The 19,449-nt window shown below is 40.4% G+C and overlaps 1 protein-coding gene across 2 annotated transcripts; it reads right to left on the reverse strand.

Annotated features, from left to right (window-relative positions):
• Positions 1-1,191: 1,191 nt before the first annotated feature.
• Positions 1,192-5,926, reverse strand: LOC307013072 (uncharacterized protein). Of its 2 annotated transcripts, none has more exons than XM_079640309.1 (4): positions 5,759-5,926; positions 3,995-4,207; positions 3,045-3,158; positions 1,192-2,622 (listed from the first exon to the last, which is right to left on the reverse strand). In XM_079640309.1, the coding sequence occupies exons 1-4, from the start codon at positions 5,834-5,836 to the stop codon at positions 1,561-1,563; spliced, it is 1,467 nt and encodes a 488-aa protein (XP_079496435.1). In that variant the 5' UTR covers positions 5,837-5,926; the 3' UTR covers positions 1,192-1,560. The 2 variants fall into 2 exon arrangements, with proteins under 2 accessions (XP_079496435.1, XP_079496434.1); XM_079640308.1 differs by lacking the exon at positions 5,759-5,926 and adding an exon at positions 4,770-5,134.
• Between the last annotated feature and the right edge of the window lie 13,523 nt (positions 5,927-19,449).

Below are 19,449 nucleotides of genomic sequence, written 5' to 3' on the forward strand. Positions count from 1 at the left end.
CCCTTTTATATACATGTGATGGCATGACCCTGTCCTCACTGTGCAGCTCCTTCAGTGACAGGCTGCTGCACCCCCGCTGTCTCAGAGAGAGGGAGCAGCGGTCAGACTATATAACCAGTACAGCCCCTAGTAGACCCCCCCCCCCCCCACACACACAATAACACAGACTATAACACCCCCTGTTGTTAAATACCAACCATGTGCAATATATATATGCCGTTAATAACTGTGCAATATATACCTATAAACTTTTACAGGATGTGTATTTTGTAAATTGTCTAACTTTGTTTAAATTATAATTTTTTTATCTTTAATACTTTTTTATGCATGCTTCTTAGGTAACATTAAGCTGTCTTTGGCTCTTTTCTGCTGTAACAATGTAAATGTCCCCTCTGTTGGACTAATAAAGGTATTCATTGGGTGAGGCGTGTGGCGCAGTGGATAGAGCCTTGTTATGGGGATCAGATGGTCAGAGGTTCAAACCCCACTGCATGTCGTTGTGTCTAGGCAAGACACTTCACCCCAAATTGCTCCTTGTCCACAGTATTGAGTATGTAAGTCGCTTTGGATAAAAGCGTCTAACCAGTAACATGTAATGTATTCTGATTCTGATGTGTTTTCGAACTGTGAAACAAAAATAGTGTGTGTGAAAATGTATAGGACTTTAGTAATGCTAGAACCAAGTAGTACGAACATCAAGTTACATGTAATTAACAGAAAACACAGTGATGCCTGTGTTGACAGGCACTTTAATGTCAGAAAGGGGTAGAAAATAACAGCACAAGCTGATCTTTTAACAGTGTGGAAATATTAATAATAATTTTGTATTTTTATCTAGTGTGAAATCCTGGCTTGCAACCCTGATTCAATTTAAAATGTGCCTAATCAGTTTGGTTTGTCAATTTATTAAGACCAATTGAGAAATAAAAAAATAAAACATTGCACATTATGTATACGTCACTTCATATGCACATCTACATACACACGATTTCTGTTTCTAAAGAAAATAGCATTGAGTTATAATTCGGTGCCATGTTAAGATGGCAGTAAATGAAAGTGATATGTTGGTAATATTATTTATACATTCTGAGGGCTTGTAATTAGAGGGTAGTCTTTTCAGGCCACTTTTCACACTTTCAACATCACCTTTTTGTAAACAGGATCTAACATAACTATTTTTTTCCACATTAAATTTCAAACATTTTTTTTCTGAGAGTTATCAAAAAGGACTGACTCTTTAACACCATAACATCAACAATTAACAATTCGACCAGTGACGGACAACACCGTTTAGCTTTCTTAGCTGCAAAAAAAACACACTTAATCTCAGCCTCTAAACTGGGTTACGATCAAACTGACAAAAATGAAAACTGCAGTCATTCTCAAAGCATATTAAAAAAAAATGTAATATCCTTGTTAAAGCAGAAAATAGAATTGCAGACTGCTCATTACACGGTTCAGTGCATCAGTTGTTTCAATGAAAAAAAAAACACAAAAATATCAAATCAAAATAATATTCCAAACTGTTACTATCAGGCCTGATAATGACTGCTCTCAAGTTCAAAGGATATCCATTTCAAAGTAGTTGCTGGACAGGATATTGTCAAATTCCGTGCGAAATTCAGGGAAAGAGCTGTAGGTACACGGTATTTCAAGGATAGCTCCACAGGTATGAGCAACAGGCCTTCTGCTGAGCCCAGTTTCAGCATTAAAGCACACCCCAATTCTGTCAACACATATGACAGAAGAACCAGTGCAGAAACGCAGGATTTTTTCAGCTTTGGCTTGGTCAGCATTTTTCACATATCGTTGGAGGTGGTTGAAAGTGGTCTGTTCTCTCTGAGACAGCACCACGTTGGTTGTTTCAAACAGTTGGGACACTCTTCTGCCTGTGGCTTTCTTCTTCTCATACAGAGACAACACACTGTCCTTGTCAGGCAGTTTCAGCTGTACAAGTGACATGGGTGTCAAGAAGCAATCGACGATATACTTTGGCTCTTGGAGAATGGCTTTATGAGCCATTGTTTCGATGGCAGGCTCCATGTTGTTCTTTGCCGGTAGGAAATGGGAACCCATCCTTGTGAAAAGGTCGAGCAAGTCCTCTTCATCACTCTCCTCCATTGTGCCCTGGAGAGCCTTCTCCACAGCTGATCTCTCAACAGGAGAGAGGTAGTTGAGAAACGATGTCATCAGGATGTCTACATCAACGGAGTCGACTCCATGAATGCAGGCTAAAATGAAAGCCTTTGATTGCCTCACTGGCATGACACCATGGTCCAGTAATCCTTTCACCCAGATCCGTCCAACTGCTTGCCATTCAGCCTCACAGAAATCTGGCCTCAGCCTTGGAACTCGCTCTGCTTCCCCTTCACACGTTTCAAGAAATTGCTCCAAGAATGCAGTGTAAACCTCCCTTGACACTCCATTATCATCAATAGCATTTTCATTTACAAAGTCCATCTTTAGAGTCAAATGTATTATGCTACTGTCCATAAATACAGCCAAAAGATCTTCAACAACCTTTGTCCTGTGAATTGATGCACGTCGCGTGCTCTCTGGATTTCCTGAGCCTTCAGCTGAGGTTGATGGGGATAGTTGGCTGCTCGAATTTAAAAGCAAATCCTGTAGTAGAAGAACGAATCATACAAACACACACAAAAAGATTGGTCAATGAATGAAGCAGAGGCCAAAATGTCCTAATTGTTTAAATGTTGAGTATGAATCAAGGTCCATATAATATTGGATTCTATGTTTTTCCCATAATGCAACTCAAAAGCTATTTTTTACAAGACCTTCTTTCCAACTCCACCACACCTCCAGTTTATAACACAGACTTTCTATTTGTTGTCTCCAATTCAAAGCCGAGGTAACACTGAAAACTTCAGTATAAAAATCATCAAAGTTACTTTTTTTATACCTGACCGAGCTCCTCCAGAGCTCTCAGGACAGTATACAAATGTTTAACAGGCCACAGTTATGTGAAATCTTACAAGACCGGTAGTTTAAAGGATGTGTTCAGGGTTTCTTGCAGTGATGCATCTTACCTGTGCTGTTTGCACTGTATCCTCATGTATGGACACATGTGCCGAAGGCAGGCCAAAATCAGAGGACAAGGGGAGTAGTAAATCCTGCATTGGTACTCCATTCATCTCCGCACTCTGAAGGATGAATTAAGTATGTTATTAATTGACAGCAGACACTTTGAAGTCTTAGACGTTATTGCAGACCGTAATTTACAAAAGTATTTCCGTAATAGTCTTCAACATCATCTTCTATTTAAAACCAGAAATACTTGTACGTGTTTATAAAAACTACTGCACAATCACAAGTCAAAAGGACTCTGTTGCTTTCCACTTCTACTGCAGCTTGCTAAATAACACCATTTATTTTAATACAAGTTGTACATGACTTTGCTATACCACTATACACAACAAATGGTAGTTTGATATAGAAATTATCGCAAAAAAAGGAGAATTGTGAAGTTGTGCATGCCACCATGAGTTATGAGCTTATGAGCAAAATTAAAATCTTTGTGGAATTCCACAGGTTTTCATCAGGTCTTGTTTGGTTTGTTGAAATGTGAAAGGTTCTAAAGCAGCATAAACTATTAAATGTTAATCAATATGCTGTGGCAAAATGAAGCTCTAAATATACAAGGGGTGAGCTAACATTTCAGTAAGTACAGTAAGCGTTTCACAGCACTGTAGGTTATTTCATTCGTGTGTCCAAAGAATAATCGGGGAACAGAATACATATGCCATAAAAATAAAAGGACATGGTACATTTTTTTCAAAGTAGGAATGCACATTTGACTTTTTCTATAAATTGAATCGAATTTACTGACTATTGAAATCCAACAAAAAACTACAGTATGTAATTGATTGAATTGAAGTAGCAATACATTTCTCAATCTTTTCTGTGTTTACTGGTTTGGTTTTAATACATATATTTGCATTTCTACCCCCTTACCCAAACACTTTCCTGATCACATTACCTGAGTGACATCCTCATGTGTGACGTCATTCCATTTTATCACAACTATCTCATCACCACCTGCTCCCCAAAGATCATCTTCCGGATCCCATACAAGTGTATCTGCCTCGTCTGTTGGGGTTGAATGGGAGCGATGTGATTGCCTTGGACCTTCTGCTGTCACAGTGTCAGAGGTTGATCTTTGTTTTTTGGATCTTGGTTGTATCTGGAAATGCTACAAAAAAACAACTTTTGTTGTCAGCAGTAATTTGTAATAATGGCAGGGAGAAAAACATGTTTCACAATTAATATCAAATGGTGTGCAAAAAAATACATATGACTACACATTAGCCTATTAAGCATAAAGGTACTGTGCAATAACTTTTAGATATTCTTCAATCTTCCCTCAGAGTCTCTAAGATAAGTGATATGTTTCAAAGCATTACAAATAAAAGTATGAAATAGCAAAAAAATATGCAACAAAAAGAAATGTATGCATCTGACCACACATGTCAACAACAAAGTCCTGGAAAAATTGAAACATACAGAGGTGAAAGTATGTTGGTAACGCCTTGGACAAAAGCGTGTGCTAAATAGCCCTACCATAACTATAGCTATGTAGAAAGTTGCTGACTAACTGTGGTGACTGATGGCACACAATGGAACCTTTCTGTTTTATGAAATCCATGTACATCATTTCTTTATTTAGTTATTACCTGAAGTTTAATCTTCAAGCACTGTCTCTTTCCATCTGTCCCTGTCATTAAAGTGACTTTATATTTCCTACTGCCACAAACCTGATCGCTATTGTCGCTGTCAGATGAATATCCATGTTCTGGCAGATCTGTAATCAATTCATCTGCATCAACAGATCCATGTGAGTCTGCTCCCTCAGTGATGGCAACAGATGAATCTACAGATAAGGAATCTTCTCTAACTGTTTCTACCTCAGATGGGGATTGATCTTTTGGGTGGGCTTCTTCTTTTGTGGATATGTAAAATCTAAGCAGCTTCAGTTTAGTTTGTTCATAAAGTCTGCCAACAGTGTCATCTGAAGGGATCTGGTTTCTTTTAAAATCACAGACATCAAAGGTAAAGTCTTCAACTCGCCCTTTTGTTGAGTGGCCATTTGGGAAGAATAGCTTCTTTCCCATTTCCAAAAGCTGAGCAAGTTGTTGTTTTTTCCACCGATGCATGTCTTGTTCCCCCGCCATTGCAGGTCCTCACTTGTTGGTATTCCTTATTGTGAAAATGAAGCCATCCAATTTCAATCTTCCTGGTAGTCTTTTCTGCTGCGTTATTTCTTTGTCTTGACATCCCTTCACCTTCTTTTTGAAACACACCTGATGCACCACACAATGCTCCTTTTGTTTTTGATTTACTTTTCCGTGCTCCTATTTTATCTCTTAATGTCTGTAGAAGAGTTTCTTTATCTGTGCTGCGCTTTGTTTGTTGACAGAAGGAGAGGACAGTTACTCGGTCACCATATGAAGTGATATACTTTGCCATTTGTTCATCATTCATGATGGTTAGCACTGCCTTGTCAACCTGCAAAAATAAAATAACTAATACATTACCAACAACCACTAGCTTGCTACCTAGCACCCTAACACTTAACTTGTAAACAAACGGCGCTTATCAAATTCAGAAGTCAGCATTAAACGTTTTACAGAAGGATTTTTTAACTGCCATGCTACCTCCATATTACTTATAAAGTGTTTGACTTTTCCAGGCTCTGTGCTGTTACGGTAACTTATTCCGTGAATTGAATGAATGTTCTACGCACCTTGTCACTTTGCATTTTCATGATGTCCTCTTGTGGGACCTCTCTCGAGCGAAGAAAGCTTTCCAAATCCTCCTCCATGACTCTTTCATCTGTTACAAGCTGCCCCAGAGTACTGTAGGTTGCCAAACTGAACCGGCCGGAAGTACATTGCGCTAAACGAACATTTTTGCGGGATCTCGCAAAGGGGTTTTGCGAGATCTCGCAAAAGTATTGCGAGATCTCGCAAAGGGGTTTTGCGAGATCTCGCAAAAGTATTGCGAGATCTCGCAAAACCTTTGCGAGATCTCGCAAAGGTTTTGCGATATCTCGCAAAACATTTATTTTTATTTTTTTCTTCTCCATGTCCCCTTGGGGGCTCCGTAGTTTGCAACTTATAGTTTTATTTTTTAAATTTATTTTATTTTGCTTGACTTAGTTTTTTTTTCTTTTAAACTCATAGTTTTGCTTTATTCTGAGAAAGTGTTGCTTTATCTTCGTTTTCTCCTGGAGGCCAAGGGAAGCCAGGCTTCCCCTGTTTTTTCGGATTGTAGTTATAATTTTAATAAATAAATAAAAACACTTCGTTTAGTTTCGGAAATTCTTTGTTGTGTGTTGCTGCCGGCCCGTCTCTCCCCCATTCTCATTGAGTATTTTAGAAAGAGTGAAACAGCAGCGCCCCTCTAGATGTTATGGTGAAACAGTAGATTGCACTCTCTGTTGCGAGAGGAGGCCAGCCGAAATTGGGAGATGGGTCTGGATGCAGACCGCAGGCAGGGGGCGGATCCTATTGGGGGGGGTTTCCTATAGGGGGCGTTTCCTATAAGGGGAGGATCCTATGAATAATGACACTCAGCAGAAATACATACTGTAGGTGGCAGTAATGCAACTTAAGGGATTCCAGCTGCTTTTACAAATCCTCACAGAAGAAGTCATTCGTTCTTTCAAGATGGCCGAACAACACTTTGAAACAGCGGTAATAGTATTTTCCAGAGATGCATGTTTATATTTATTGTAATGTCATTTTTCTTAACACACAATTGTCTCGTTATCAAAGTACAACATCGACTGTCCAACCTCGTTAAGCGTTAATAAAGTAAATAGTTGTATGTGGTAAAAATGTTTGTGGTATTAAATGCTAACTTAGCATGATGCTATAAACACGTGGCCTACTCTACTGTTGTAATAACGTTAAGCTTAGATAGGTCAATAGATTATCAGGCTCGGTAACAATACTGATTTGTGTTACCAAAGCTGATCATCTAATTGACCTAAGGTTAGCGTATATGCTGTGATGCTAACCAGCACTGAGCACGATGCTAGTGTACTGTTGTCTACTGTTGTATTATCTTGGAAATATAAGTAGGCCTGCCCTACATACTGTAACTTAATCAAATAATATGGTATGGATTCGGATAGACAACATGGCTAGCTTGGTTGGTTGAATTGAGTAATAAGATGTGCGGTACTGATTAAGGTTGTAACTGTAACAGTTTGTAACTAATGGTTGTAATGAACCAGACGAGAGACGGACGCATCCTTTCAGTAAATGTTGGCTGCTAATCAATATGTAAAAATAACACTTCGGATTTGTCTTCTATAATTATGTAACATTAGTTATGGCATCATCAGAAATGTGGTAAAGTAATATGATTAGAGAAGAGTCACTGGTCATCTAACACATGCTTAATAGCTCACCTAACACTATTAAAGACAGGTTAAAGAATGTAACATAATAAAAACTACCTAATATCGATAAGCAAAAACACTAGTTATATTATACAAATGATGTGACCCCTTGAGCTGCATAAACTAATAAGCAATCCAATTGAAATATAAATATCAAAGCTCATTCAAAAACTTTCCTGTCATTTATGTGAAATGAATGGTTACTGTTGAAAGTGCAAATGAAAACAGTTTGAATAGTAAACAATTCCTCATTTTCTTCCAGATTCACCCAACTGTTTACAAGGGGGATGCCCCTCTAACACCCCTTTGTGAAGGCCCTAATACATACAAGTGCACATTCTGCAGCAAGGTGGGGGACTATGGCCATATTGTGGCACATCTGCAGACCCATAGAAGAACGGCTGTTAAACATGGATGTATTTCTTAATCTAAATAAATGTTGCAGATCTTCCAAAATGTACAAATAGTTGACTAATTGTAGTTAGTCTAACGAATTAACTATTACTAACTAATATTATTCTTACGTGAATTTGAATACAGTTTACATTTTTATATTGCCTTAAGAATGAAGTCATTTGTAAACTGGATTTCTCTTTGTAGGATTCACAATGTACAGGTGCAATGGTGTGTGTTGCAAAACCTCGCATTTCCACTGCTGCTACTGTGGGGAGATCAGAACCCAGCCCACTATTCTGAAACATGTTCAGAAGTGCGCAGGGGCAGCCTGCAGCGTTGGATCGCTTCGCCAGAGTAAGTAATGCACATGAACACACCAGAAGCAGTGGTCATAACCTTATTCCCCCTAAGGACAACTTAAACAAAACATGGGAAAAATGTATTATACAACTATACTGCTATAATGTAATCTATCCACTGTCTCCCCACCAGCCTCCACGGTGGCCTCCTCAGCCTACCCTGTCACCTCTGCAGCCTCCCAAATTGCCACAGCATCTGTAGCCTCCACTCCACTCCAAGCCATCAATCGCAGCAAAGTAGTCCAGTCAAGGGCCAAAAGGACAACATGCCCTCTGTGTAAAACTGAACTGTATATGAAAAACCTCAAGACCCACATGGATCGACGTCACTCATCATCTGTTCCTGATATTACTTCTAGTCACCATTTTCCATCCCAATGCTTAGACCTCAAAAAGGGCATTTTTGCTGTTGGAAGAACATTTTCTGGGCTGAGAAACCCCATTCATGTACAGAAGTTCACCTGGGGAAACAGCCACCAAGTTGTTTGTGAGCTTGAAAATTGCAAGCAGGCATCAGAATTTTCCAGAAGAAGTAAATTATTAGGGTTTCAGTGTATTCATGTTAGGTCTCTGATATACTGTCCTACTTCATCCAAACCAGACGTCACACTGTCAGATATGGTTGGGAAGAAATGGATTTCTGACAACACAAAAAGAATGTGTCTAATCAGAAAGGAGAAAGCTGAGTCTGAAAACCGCCCACTGAGTAAAGAGGTGACATTTTGCAGTGGCGCATCAAGAGTTTATGTATCAGTACTTGAAACATGCACCTCATATTATTCGCGGTTAGGGAGAGTGTCTGTATGTTATGACATAAAAATAAATACTTGGCAGCGTCCATGCTCAAAGCCAAAGAATTCCTGTGCTCATAAGTCCATAGCAAAATGGCACTTGAATCAGACCCGACCTGAACTCTTCCTAAAGGTCCGAAGTACAGACAGTGATGTGTTTGAGACCTTTGTTGAATCTGATCCTGAAGGCCACAGTACTGAAGACATTCTCTATCCACCTGAGGGAGCCGCTTTAACATCACTTCTTCTTTACTTGTTGGACCACAAGAAATTGCCAGCTGTTCTGTCAACGGATGCGTGTTCACTGCAGAACATGGAGACACTGCCAAAGCGCCTCATACCTCTTGAGAACTTTTGCACTGTTTGCCCAGGAAAAATTCCTCTGTCGGATCCTATGCCGATAACTCATAAAGCCAACATAGTGACATTGACTGGCATAGTAAAGGGTATGTTTAGTTTATGAATATCAATCAATCAATCAATCAATGTTTATTTATATAGCCCAATATCACAAATGTTACATTTGTCTCAGTGGACTTCACAGTTTGTACAGAATATCAGTATGACAATACGACACCCTCTGTCCTTAGACCCTCACATCGTACAAGGAAAAACTTCCAGAGAAAACCCCACAGTTTAAAGGGAAAAATGGGAGAAACCTCAGGGAGAGCAACAGAGGAGGGATCCCTCTCCCAGGACGGACAGACGTGCAATAGATGCCGTGTATAAATTGAAAAGATAATACATTTGCAACATAGGTAGTCCAAATGTTTGGAAATGCATGTGTGTATAATAAGAAGATGAATCCATGAGGATATCCATCCAGGACTTATGATCCAGGACCACAGCCACGACTCAAGATCCAGGACTCGCAATCCATGACACAGGACCGCAGGATCATCCATGACTCCGGATCCCGGCGTATATTGACACCAAAAAGAAAGAAATTTGGGGAAGCTGGGTTAATCGGAACATGAGAGTACACAGGTATAGACAGAGAGAAGGAAGAAGTAAGATGTCCCCCGACAAACTAAGCCTATATCAGCAAAACTAGGGGCTGAATCTAATCAGCCCTAACTATAAGCTTTATCAAAAAGGAAGGTCTTAAGCGCACTCTTAAAAACGGATAGGGTGTCTGCCGTCCGAACACAAACTGGAAGCTGATTCCACAAAAGTGGAGCTTGATAAGAAAAGGCTCTGGCTCCCATTGTACTTTTAGAGACTCTAGGAACAACCAACAACCCTGCATTCTTGGAACGCAATGCCCTAGTAGGACAATAGGGTATAATGAGTTCTTTAAGGTAAGATGGCGCCTGCCCATTAAGGGCTTTGTAGGCGAGAAGAAGAATTTTAAATTCTATCCTGTGTTCTATAGGGAGCCAGTGTAAGGCAGCCAGAACAGGAGTAATGTGGTCCCTTTTCCTAACTCTGGTTAGTACACGAGCTGCAGCATTTTGAATCAGCTGAAGCGACTTGACTGACTTCTTGGTACACCCTGATAATAAGGAGTTACAATAATCCAGCCTTGAAGTAAGAAATGCATGGACTAGTTTCTCTGCATCGTTTTGAGGCAAGATATGCCTGATTTTTGCAATGTTACGTAGATGGAAGTAGGCGGTCCTTGAAATTGATTTTATGTGGGTGTTAAAGGATAAATCCTGATCAAATATAACACCAAGATTCCTTACAGTCTCACTGGAGGCCAAATTAATGCCATCCATAGTTAATATATCTTTAGATAATTTGTTTCGTAGATTCTTCGGGCCAAGTACAATAACTTCAGTTTTGGTCGTGTTTAACATCAAAAAATGTAAGGTCATCCACGTTTTTAAGTCCTTGAGGCAGTCTTGAATTTTATTTAGATGATTAATTTCATCAGGCTTGATTGATAAATATAGTTGAGTATCATCCGCATAACAATGAAAGTTTACAGAATGATTCCTTATAATATTGCCTAACGGAAGCATATATAGGGTGAACAAAATAGGTCCAAGCACTGAGCCCTGTGGCACTCCATGGCTAACTTTGGTTTGCATGGAAGATTCATCGTTGACACGTACAAACTGAGAGCGTTCAGATAGATAGGACCTAAACCTGCCTAAAGCAGTTCCCTGTATGCCAACTAAGTGCTCTAGTCTTTGCAATAGGATATCATGGTGGATAGTATCAAATGCAGCACTAAGATCGAGCAAGACAAGAATAGAGACAAGTCCCTTGTCAGAGGCTATTAGAATGTCATTTGTGACTTTAACCAGAGCTGTCTCTGTGCTATGTTGTGTTCTAAAGCCAGACTGAAAATCTTCAAATAAATCATAGATGCATGAACGACCAATACCTACACTCTTCCATGAGTGGGGTCAAAAATGACCCCAATTAGAATCAATGTGTTTTTGCAATGAATTAAAAAAAATGTCTTTAATTTTGGTTAAAGGTGATTATATTTATTATATTCGGGTCAACAAAAGACTGATTTTACATTTAACATGCTTATTTATAGCTTTTTATAAAAACAATTCACAAGAAAAAACATCAAAAATCTTCAAAGATTATTGTTAGTATGTCCATCTGTCTGGAGGACAAAAAAGAGAATGAACATACATAAGACCAGAACACTGTCCACTCACATGTGCCCACACAAACGTCTTTTCTCTATTCACTGTGTGCAGTTGTCACAAACTATTTGCTTTTGGCTGTGACCATTGCACACTGGGGTACTGCATTTCCAACAGCAATTGGTGGCTTTGCGATCTTTGTTTCTTGGACACATCTGGCACCTCTTTCTCTTCTGTTGGCCCTCTGTGCTTCTCTCCTGTTGCTGGTTTGCAGCTTTTGTCACTCCACACCTTCCCATTGCTTCAGTGATGTAGGTTGGTAGGTTCGGGCTACCTTCCAGTCGACTTTTTATGTGAGGAGTCACAAGCTCCTTTGACAGCTCTGTGAGGAAATGTCGCCGTGCGTTGGTGATACCTGTGGAAATTTCAGGGTGCTGAGCCCTGAAAAATGAGTAGGCGTTTAGAGTGGCTATATCAATCATGTTGTACCACAGCACCATGGGCCACCTCTGTGTCTGGCGCTTGCAGGTGTAGTAGCCAACCATCTGGTCAACGGTATCTACACCTCCTTTGGTCTGGTTGTAGAAGAGGATTATTTCTGTTTTTTTCTTTTGGCTGTTTTCATCCACCATCTTGCTGTGGTGCATTGTGCTGAGAAGCAGAACAGCCCTTCCCTTTTTTCTGATATAGCTGATCATGGTCATGCTGCCATTGAACCCAAATTCAGTGCTGTGGACCTCCCTCGACTTGGAAGCCTTCATCACTGGAGGGATGTCTGGCTTGTTCTGTCGCAACGTTCCCACAATAGTCAGACCCTTCTCCAGGAGACGCTCTGCAAGAGGCACACTGGTGAAGAAGTTGTCTGTGGTGATGTTGCGACCTGTGTGTCTGAATCCACTGCACAACTGACGGACAGTGTTTTCCCCTAGATTCTTCTGGACTTCTTCCCCTGGTTGTCTCCCTGTGTACACAATTCCATCAATTGCATAAGGGGTGCGTGCATCACAAACCCAGAATATCTTTATGCCGTACTTGGCAGGCTTGCTTGGCATATACTGCAAAAACGTGGTCCTCCCTCGAAATGGTACAAGTTGTTCGTCCACTGTGACACAATCACTGGGGATGAATTTCTGCCTGCAGTTGACCAGGAACAGGTCCCATATGTAGCGGAAGGCTGTCATGTGGTCTGTTTCCAGTCGGGAGGCTCTGGTCCTCTTGTCATCAAAGCGCAGCAAACGGCGAGTATCTTCAAAACGTCCAATTGACATTGTGGCCTTGTACATTGGGTTGTGTAGAGGACTCCCAAAGAGCACACGGATTGGTACATCCCAGTTTTTCTCACTTCCTGCAAGAATGGTCAATCCAATGAAGGCCATGAGCTCCTCTTTGCTTAGCTTTTTCCACTCTTTTCCTCTGTTTGTTGCGACTCTTCTTCCCTCCATGTTTGTGCATCTCAACACCTCTTCTAATATACTATCAGTGATAAACAGCTTCCATGCATCTATTGGAGAGACGGTGCTAAACCCAGGTGCAGGCCCTGACCGACTTCTCAGTAAATTGTGGCTTGGTGTTTTAGCCTGGGTGGGAGGTAACTCTGCCCAGTAAGAACCCTTGCGGCTCATTCTGTTGGATACAATATCCATTTCCTCTTCGGAGGACTCAGAGGACTCCTCCGTGTCCGACTGATCTTGTTCGGCAGGGGCAGGTTGGTTCCCAGACGGCCTGACATGTCCAGGTGGACAATAATCTGGATCCTCTACATCTGAGATGTCAGATTCCGAATCAATCCCACCGATGGGCTCTTCATCCCATCCGTTCAGGATCATATCTCGAGCAAGGTCTGCGGGTATCCTAGCTGGCCTCCAAGTAGCCATGATAGTCTAGATGAGAAAACATAAAACAGACAATGTTTGAATGACACACAAAACTATAAATCAATATGTAGCTATCTCAGTAAATGTCGGTATGTCGGTGTGTGTTTGTGTGTGTGTGTGTCACACACACACACACACACACACACACACACACACACACACACACACACCGACATTTACTTAGATAGCTACATATTATATGTAAGTAAAGGCACAGGCATGCATGTGTACACACACACACACGCACACAGCCACACACACCCACACACACACACATACACACACACACAGACATACACACACACACACACACACACACACACACACACACACACAAATCAATATTCAATAATCATATAATAGGTTACCTAACAGGTTAGCTTTTATTAGAAGGAATTATGAATACAGTGAGTCTCTACACAACAAATGCAGTAATATCAGCTGGCTTACTAAACTAGTGTAATGTTAGCTAGCTTAGTAAGCTAGTGTAATGTTAGCTAGCTTAGTAAGCTAGCTAACAGAGTACTAACATTACTACTAACATTATTTAGCAGTTAGCTAACTAGTGTCTACTTTGTTGACCAACATGATACTCTATCACAGAAAAGTCATGGAGTTGATAAATGAAGATAATACTTACATGTATGCTGCTGTGTCAAACTGACCTCCTGGTGGTGAGACTGCAGGCATCAGATGTGTAAGTGGGACAGAAAATGTATCCTGACAGTCACAGTTGGTAAGAATCAAAGGTTCCCAAAGCAAACCCTTGAGATTCTGTAGGAAATGCTTGGGGTCATTTTTGACCCCGCTTATGAAAAACTGGGGTAGTGACACAAAAACTGCAATTTCTTAAAATGTATAAAAACATTAAAAAAAATTCAAATGGCCTCAAGTCACAAACATGTTTTATGAGGAATACCTCGAATATGGAAGTGTAAAAACTTTTAATTTCAGAGATTTTGAAGAATAACAACCCTCGGGGTCATTTTTGACCCCACTTATGCATCTAAGGGTTAAGTAATCACACAGCTGTTTTGCGACTGCTTTCTCAAGAATTTCTGAGAGGAACGGAAGATTAGAAATAGGTCTATAGTTGGCTAAAACCTCTGGATCGAGGTTGTGCTTTTTAAGAAGCGGTTTTATCACTGCTACTTTGAATGATTGTGGAACATAGCCTGATAATAAAGACATATTCATAATATTTAATAAAGAAGTGCTAATTAATGGAAAAACTTATTTTAACAGCTTAGTTGGAATCGGGTCTAAGATACACGTTGATGGTTTAGAAGAGAGAATCATTGAATTTAATTGTTCAAGGTTTATGGCTGAAAAGCATTCTAGTTTACTATCTAGTGTAATATTAGAACTTACGTTTCCGGGAGCTGTTGATAACACTATACTGGTCAAAGGCAAGAGGTCATTGATTTTGTTTCTAAGAGTAACAATTTTATCGTTAAAAAAGCACATAAAATCATTACTACTGAGTGCTATGGGAATAGAAGGCTCAGTCGAGAATATATTAGTTCACGTGTGGGGGACTCGCTTCCCTCATGGGGACAAATTGGGGTCCTGTTCCAGATCTCCAGCTGCAGAGAGTGCCGCAACCTGTACAAGGACTCGGAAGGCTACAGGGGACATGGGCGCAGAGGACAACTCTTGGGGATGTACTCAGAAGATGATCTGGCAGGATTCTGCAGCATTGACTGTTTTTATTATGTTGGAGGCACCTTCCATGAAATTTGCTGATGGGGTTAGGCTTCCATTAGGCAAACATCTCTTGTTCTATTGTCTCTCAATAAAATGTTTATGTTCAATAAAATGTTTTTGTTTAATGAAGACGTTCCTCTTTGTTTGTACTGTATATATTTTCCTTTGTACAATGTATTGGTATGTGCTTTACACTTCATGTTTAGTATTTGATGTGTATTGTAATGTTTCAAAAATAACAAATACGTTAATTTAATTAATCTTACCACCAGACACAACATGAACAAATGAATGATACACATCAGGGGCCGTATTTACAAAGGATTTTAGGGCTAAAGGTAGCTCCTAACTGGCGAATTTAGGAGAAACTCCTAAGCATAATGGGCGTGTCAGTCTTAAATTTAGGATTCCTAATTGTATTCACTAAGAGCAATTCACAAAGTATTTTAGGCCTAAAAGTAGCACCTAAGTCTGGGAGAGCTTAAAAGTCCTCGAGAGGACTCCTAACTCAGTAAGACCTATTCACAAAGAATCTGAAAATGGCTGAGAGACGAAATGTTTTGGAGACAATGGAAGACTGTGAATTGATCAAGAGATATAGGCTAAATCGTGAGGGTATCAAACTTGTTGTGGAATTAGTGCGGGATGCAATAACATCCCCGACTAACAGGAATAACCCGATTAGTCCGGAAATCAAATGTTTGGCAACACTACGATATTTAGCAACAGGGAAAATGCAACTTTGCAATGCCGACGATTTAGGAATATCGCAACCATCAGTCAGCTGTGCCATAAACCAAACCATCAACGCGCTCTCTAGACCACATCATCCAACAGTTTATCCGGTTTCCTTTGGACAATCAACAACTACACAGGATCAAAGCCAACTTCATGGCAATGCAGGTATGCCCGGTGTGGTCGGTGCTATTGACGGGACGCACATAAAAATAATTGCGCCATCAAAAGATGAGGACGTGTTCGTCAATAGAAAGAAAGTACATTCCATCAACACGCAGATTTTTTTCATTCATCATGATAGGGAGACTTGAACGGCGGTATGGGCTGTTATTGAAAGTGTTTAAGTGCTGGAAATATGCTCATTATATAATAGTTTGTAGGGTGCTTTTAATTGCCTCCTCGATTTAATGCAATTTACGTATTTTTATTGTTTGCTCTCTCTTTAACGTGCATATACAACGTCATTATCGTGGTCTGCACAAACTTGTCATCATGCGTGTATTCTGCTAACTGCACTGTCCATAACTATTTGATAGGAATACATTTCTAGCCTAGGCTATTTCCTTGTTTTTCGGTGATTTAGTGGGCTCGTTTGTGGGATGTTGCGGATGAGTTTCACCGAGACCGCCTGCTCTGAACAACCAATCACCGTACTGACCGCTTCTAAACTCATGCACGAGAATCGACGTCATCCATAGCAACGGCGCGTCACTCTTAGTTCACTCTTAGTGATTTATCCTTAGTATGAGTAGGTCTCAGCGGCTTTGTGAATAACTTTTAAGAAAAAACTCCTACGTAAAATGTTTTAGCGCGAGTTAGGAGCACTCCTAGCGGTAAGATAAAATGCTTTGTGAATACGGCCCCTGGACAGTAACTTCAACTTCAGTATTTTAGGTGTACAGAAACCTCTACTCATGTTGTTAAATGATATACAGCAATATCTTCCATAAAATGTAGTTGATTGATTTGAATAATAATTACTACCACTGCACAAACAGTAAAAAATGATATGCCTACAATTTATGAGTTTAATGTATCCTATGTTATGATAAACTATCAAATTGACTCTGTATTCATTATGATCTGTCAATAGGTCAATTAATTTGTCTTCTCTGTGGGTTGTATACTGTTCATTCTTTATGCAAATTATTTATTATTTTTCAAAGTTTGTTTATGATTCATTCAAAGCATTAAAACAAATGAGAAACAGCGTCATATACCTTTAAGAAATACGTGGGGGGCGGGGCTCATAACCCTTTAGGATCCGCCCCCTATAGGATCCGCCCCCTATAGGAAACGCCCCCTATATGGTCCGCCCCCTCGCTGTGGTCAGCAAACAGACTCTATTGGAAATTGGCTTCCCTTGGTGGCTTCCCTTGGCATGGCCCTGACTGGCTAGGATTGTGAGGCAAGGGAATTCCCTTGCCTCACAATCCAATCAAATCACATCAACTTAGTGTTGCAGTGACGCGTCATAAAACCCGGAAGTAAGGTGCTCTCGGTTTCCCTCATGGATTTATATGACAAATCGACAAAAAAAGCAATGGGATTTGTCCATAGGATTTTGGAAAAATAGCTCGAAATAAGGTCAGTGGAAAACTAACCTGTTAGATAAATGCATGTTTTGTTCAGTCGGATAATATCCACATGTCTACCCTACTTTTATAATTTTCGAATCATAAATCTAATCGATAGAAGATAGATAGTGTCACTGCACCACTCTCACCGCCGTTAGAAAGTAGCAAACAACTGAAGCAAGTGCAATTGACCTTTCGCAAAGCCACGCCCCCCCTTGGTTACTGTTGCTAGTCCGACAAGCTGAGAGTCAGATGCGTTAAACAAAGCCATAATGGAGGGTCTCCGTAACGTCGGAGTCGCCTTAACAGACTCATTTTGGAGCAATAACGCAGCAATATCCTCCAGGTCCCGACAAAAGGGGCTACAATACGCTATGGAGGGTTATATCCACAGTATAAACATTAGAAAAGAGGGAGGCACAACATCAATAGAGGCACTTGCATACAGGTCGCAGTGCAAGAGTGAAAAACCACATGAGCTGTATGTCAAATTCGACGGAATTATTATTATTATTTTGGAATAAAACAATACAATCACAAGAGGCATTAAATGTTGTAGTTTGTCTAAAGTTAACTACCGTTTCCTTGGTGGCTTTCTGCATCCACCTTATTGTTCCTTTGTGGGGGTCGGGGTGCCCACTTGTGCAGCAGGATTAGGGAAGTCGGCAGTAGGCTTTCCATTAACAAAATGCTACAAAGATTAAAGCAAAAATATAAATGAATGATTGCCTGTTGGCTTTCTTGTTTGTACTTTGAAAACAGGTAGACTAATAATGGAGCTCAGCTGTTCAGACATTATTATGCATCAAGTGATATACATGGTCAAAACGACCTATAAGCACACAGCTTACAGCTGTAGTCGTGTGACTTTAGCTAACGTTAGTTAGTGAAATTAGTTAATTCAATTAGTTAGTTAATTTGTGAATGTAATCTTTGCTAGCTAGCTAGCTACGTTAGCACGTATTTACCTTGGAGCAAACGTATTTGTGTTTGTTGATATTCGCCATATTCAGCTGGGCATGGGGCCTGCCGCATTTCTTTATCAACTGGCGGCATCTCTCCTCTCGGGTTTTGGGTTTAGGAAACGGTTAACAGCGAGGAAAAAAGGCGCTAATCGGATGTAAAACGTTAAAGGTCTCCTGATTTAGTTTGTGAATTAATGCTTATTAGAGTTTCGGCTGGAGAGTGCGTGCGGTCTATGGTGCGGACCCGTCGGTCACAGGCGTGTGTAAGTCTTGCATCTGTATGATACAAATGTGTGTAAAATGATACCGGGTGCTGTAATCACTGATCTGGTTACATTATTACATTGACCACCACACCCCCGACCCAAAAGAAGGGACGTGTTATTGGCTTCCCCTAATCTTTTTCCCACGCCACGCTACTGCAAAACTAATCCCATACACTACCCGATCCGTACCCCTGCCCGATCTGTACTGCGCATAGCGAGATGGTCCGCCATATTGGAGAACTCCGGACGGCAACCCAGTAGGGACACTTGACACAGTGGCTTTTGGCAAAGCTGAAAAATAAAAAGAGAGAGAGATGAGTTATTGTTATTACAACGTGACTTCACTATTATTTAACAACTCTTTTTATGGGGTTCTTTTATTTGAGGTTAAGTATATTGTCAGAATAAGTGAGAAATAGATTTAACTTCTGTTAGACAGCCATATGCCATACATTTTTGCATACATTCACAGTAAATATTTATTCAGTATGATAGCTGTCTAACAGAAGTTAAATTCCTTTCTCACTTATTCTGACAATGTACTTAACCCCAAATAAAATAACCCAATAAAAAGAGCTGTTAAATAATAGTGAAGTCACGTTGTAATAACAGTAACTCCTCTCTCTCGAGTTTAGTTTTTTCAGCTTTGCCAAAAGCCACTGTGTCAAGTGTCCATCCTGGGTAGCCGTCCGGAGTTCTCCAATATGGCGGACCATCTCGCACATGCGCAGTACAGATCGGGCAGGGGTATGGATCGGGTAGTGACACCCTGGCCCTTTCTCATTTCATCAAATCCCCGTC

This window comes from Notothenia rossii (genome assembly GCF_949606895.1).
Source record: "Notothenia rossii genome assembly, chromosome: 1".
Taxonomy (NCBI): domain Eukaryota; kingdom Metazoa; phylum Chordata; class Actinopteri; order Perciformes; family Nototheniidae; genus Notothenia; species Notothenia rossii.

What these genes read in the sequence shown, in the direction of transcription:
- LOC307013072 (XM_079640308.1), bottom strand. Translation starts at nt 5,126, where the DNA reads ATGGGAAAGAAGCTATTCTTCCCAAATGGCCACTCAACAAAAGGGCGA. An exon ending in CACATGAGGATGTCACTCAG is followed by an intron (nt 3,159 to 3,994) that starts GTAATGTGATCA and finishes TTCATCCTTCAG; the next exon opens with AGTGCGGAGATGAATGGAGT. An exon ending in ATACAGTGCAAACAGCACAG is followed by an intron (nt 2,623 to 3,044) that starts GTAAGATGCATC and finishes CTTCTACTACAG; the next exon opens with GATTTGCTTTTAAATTCGAG.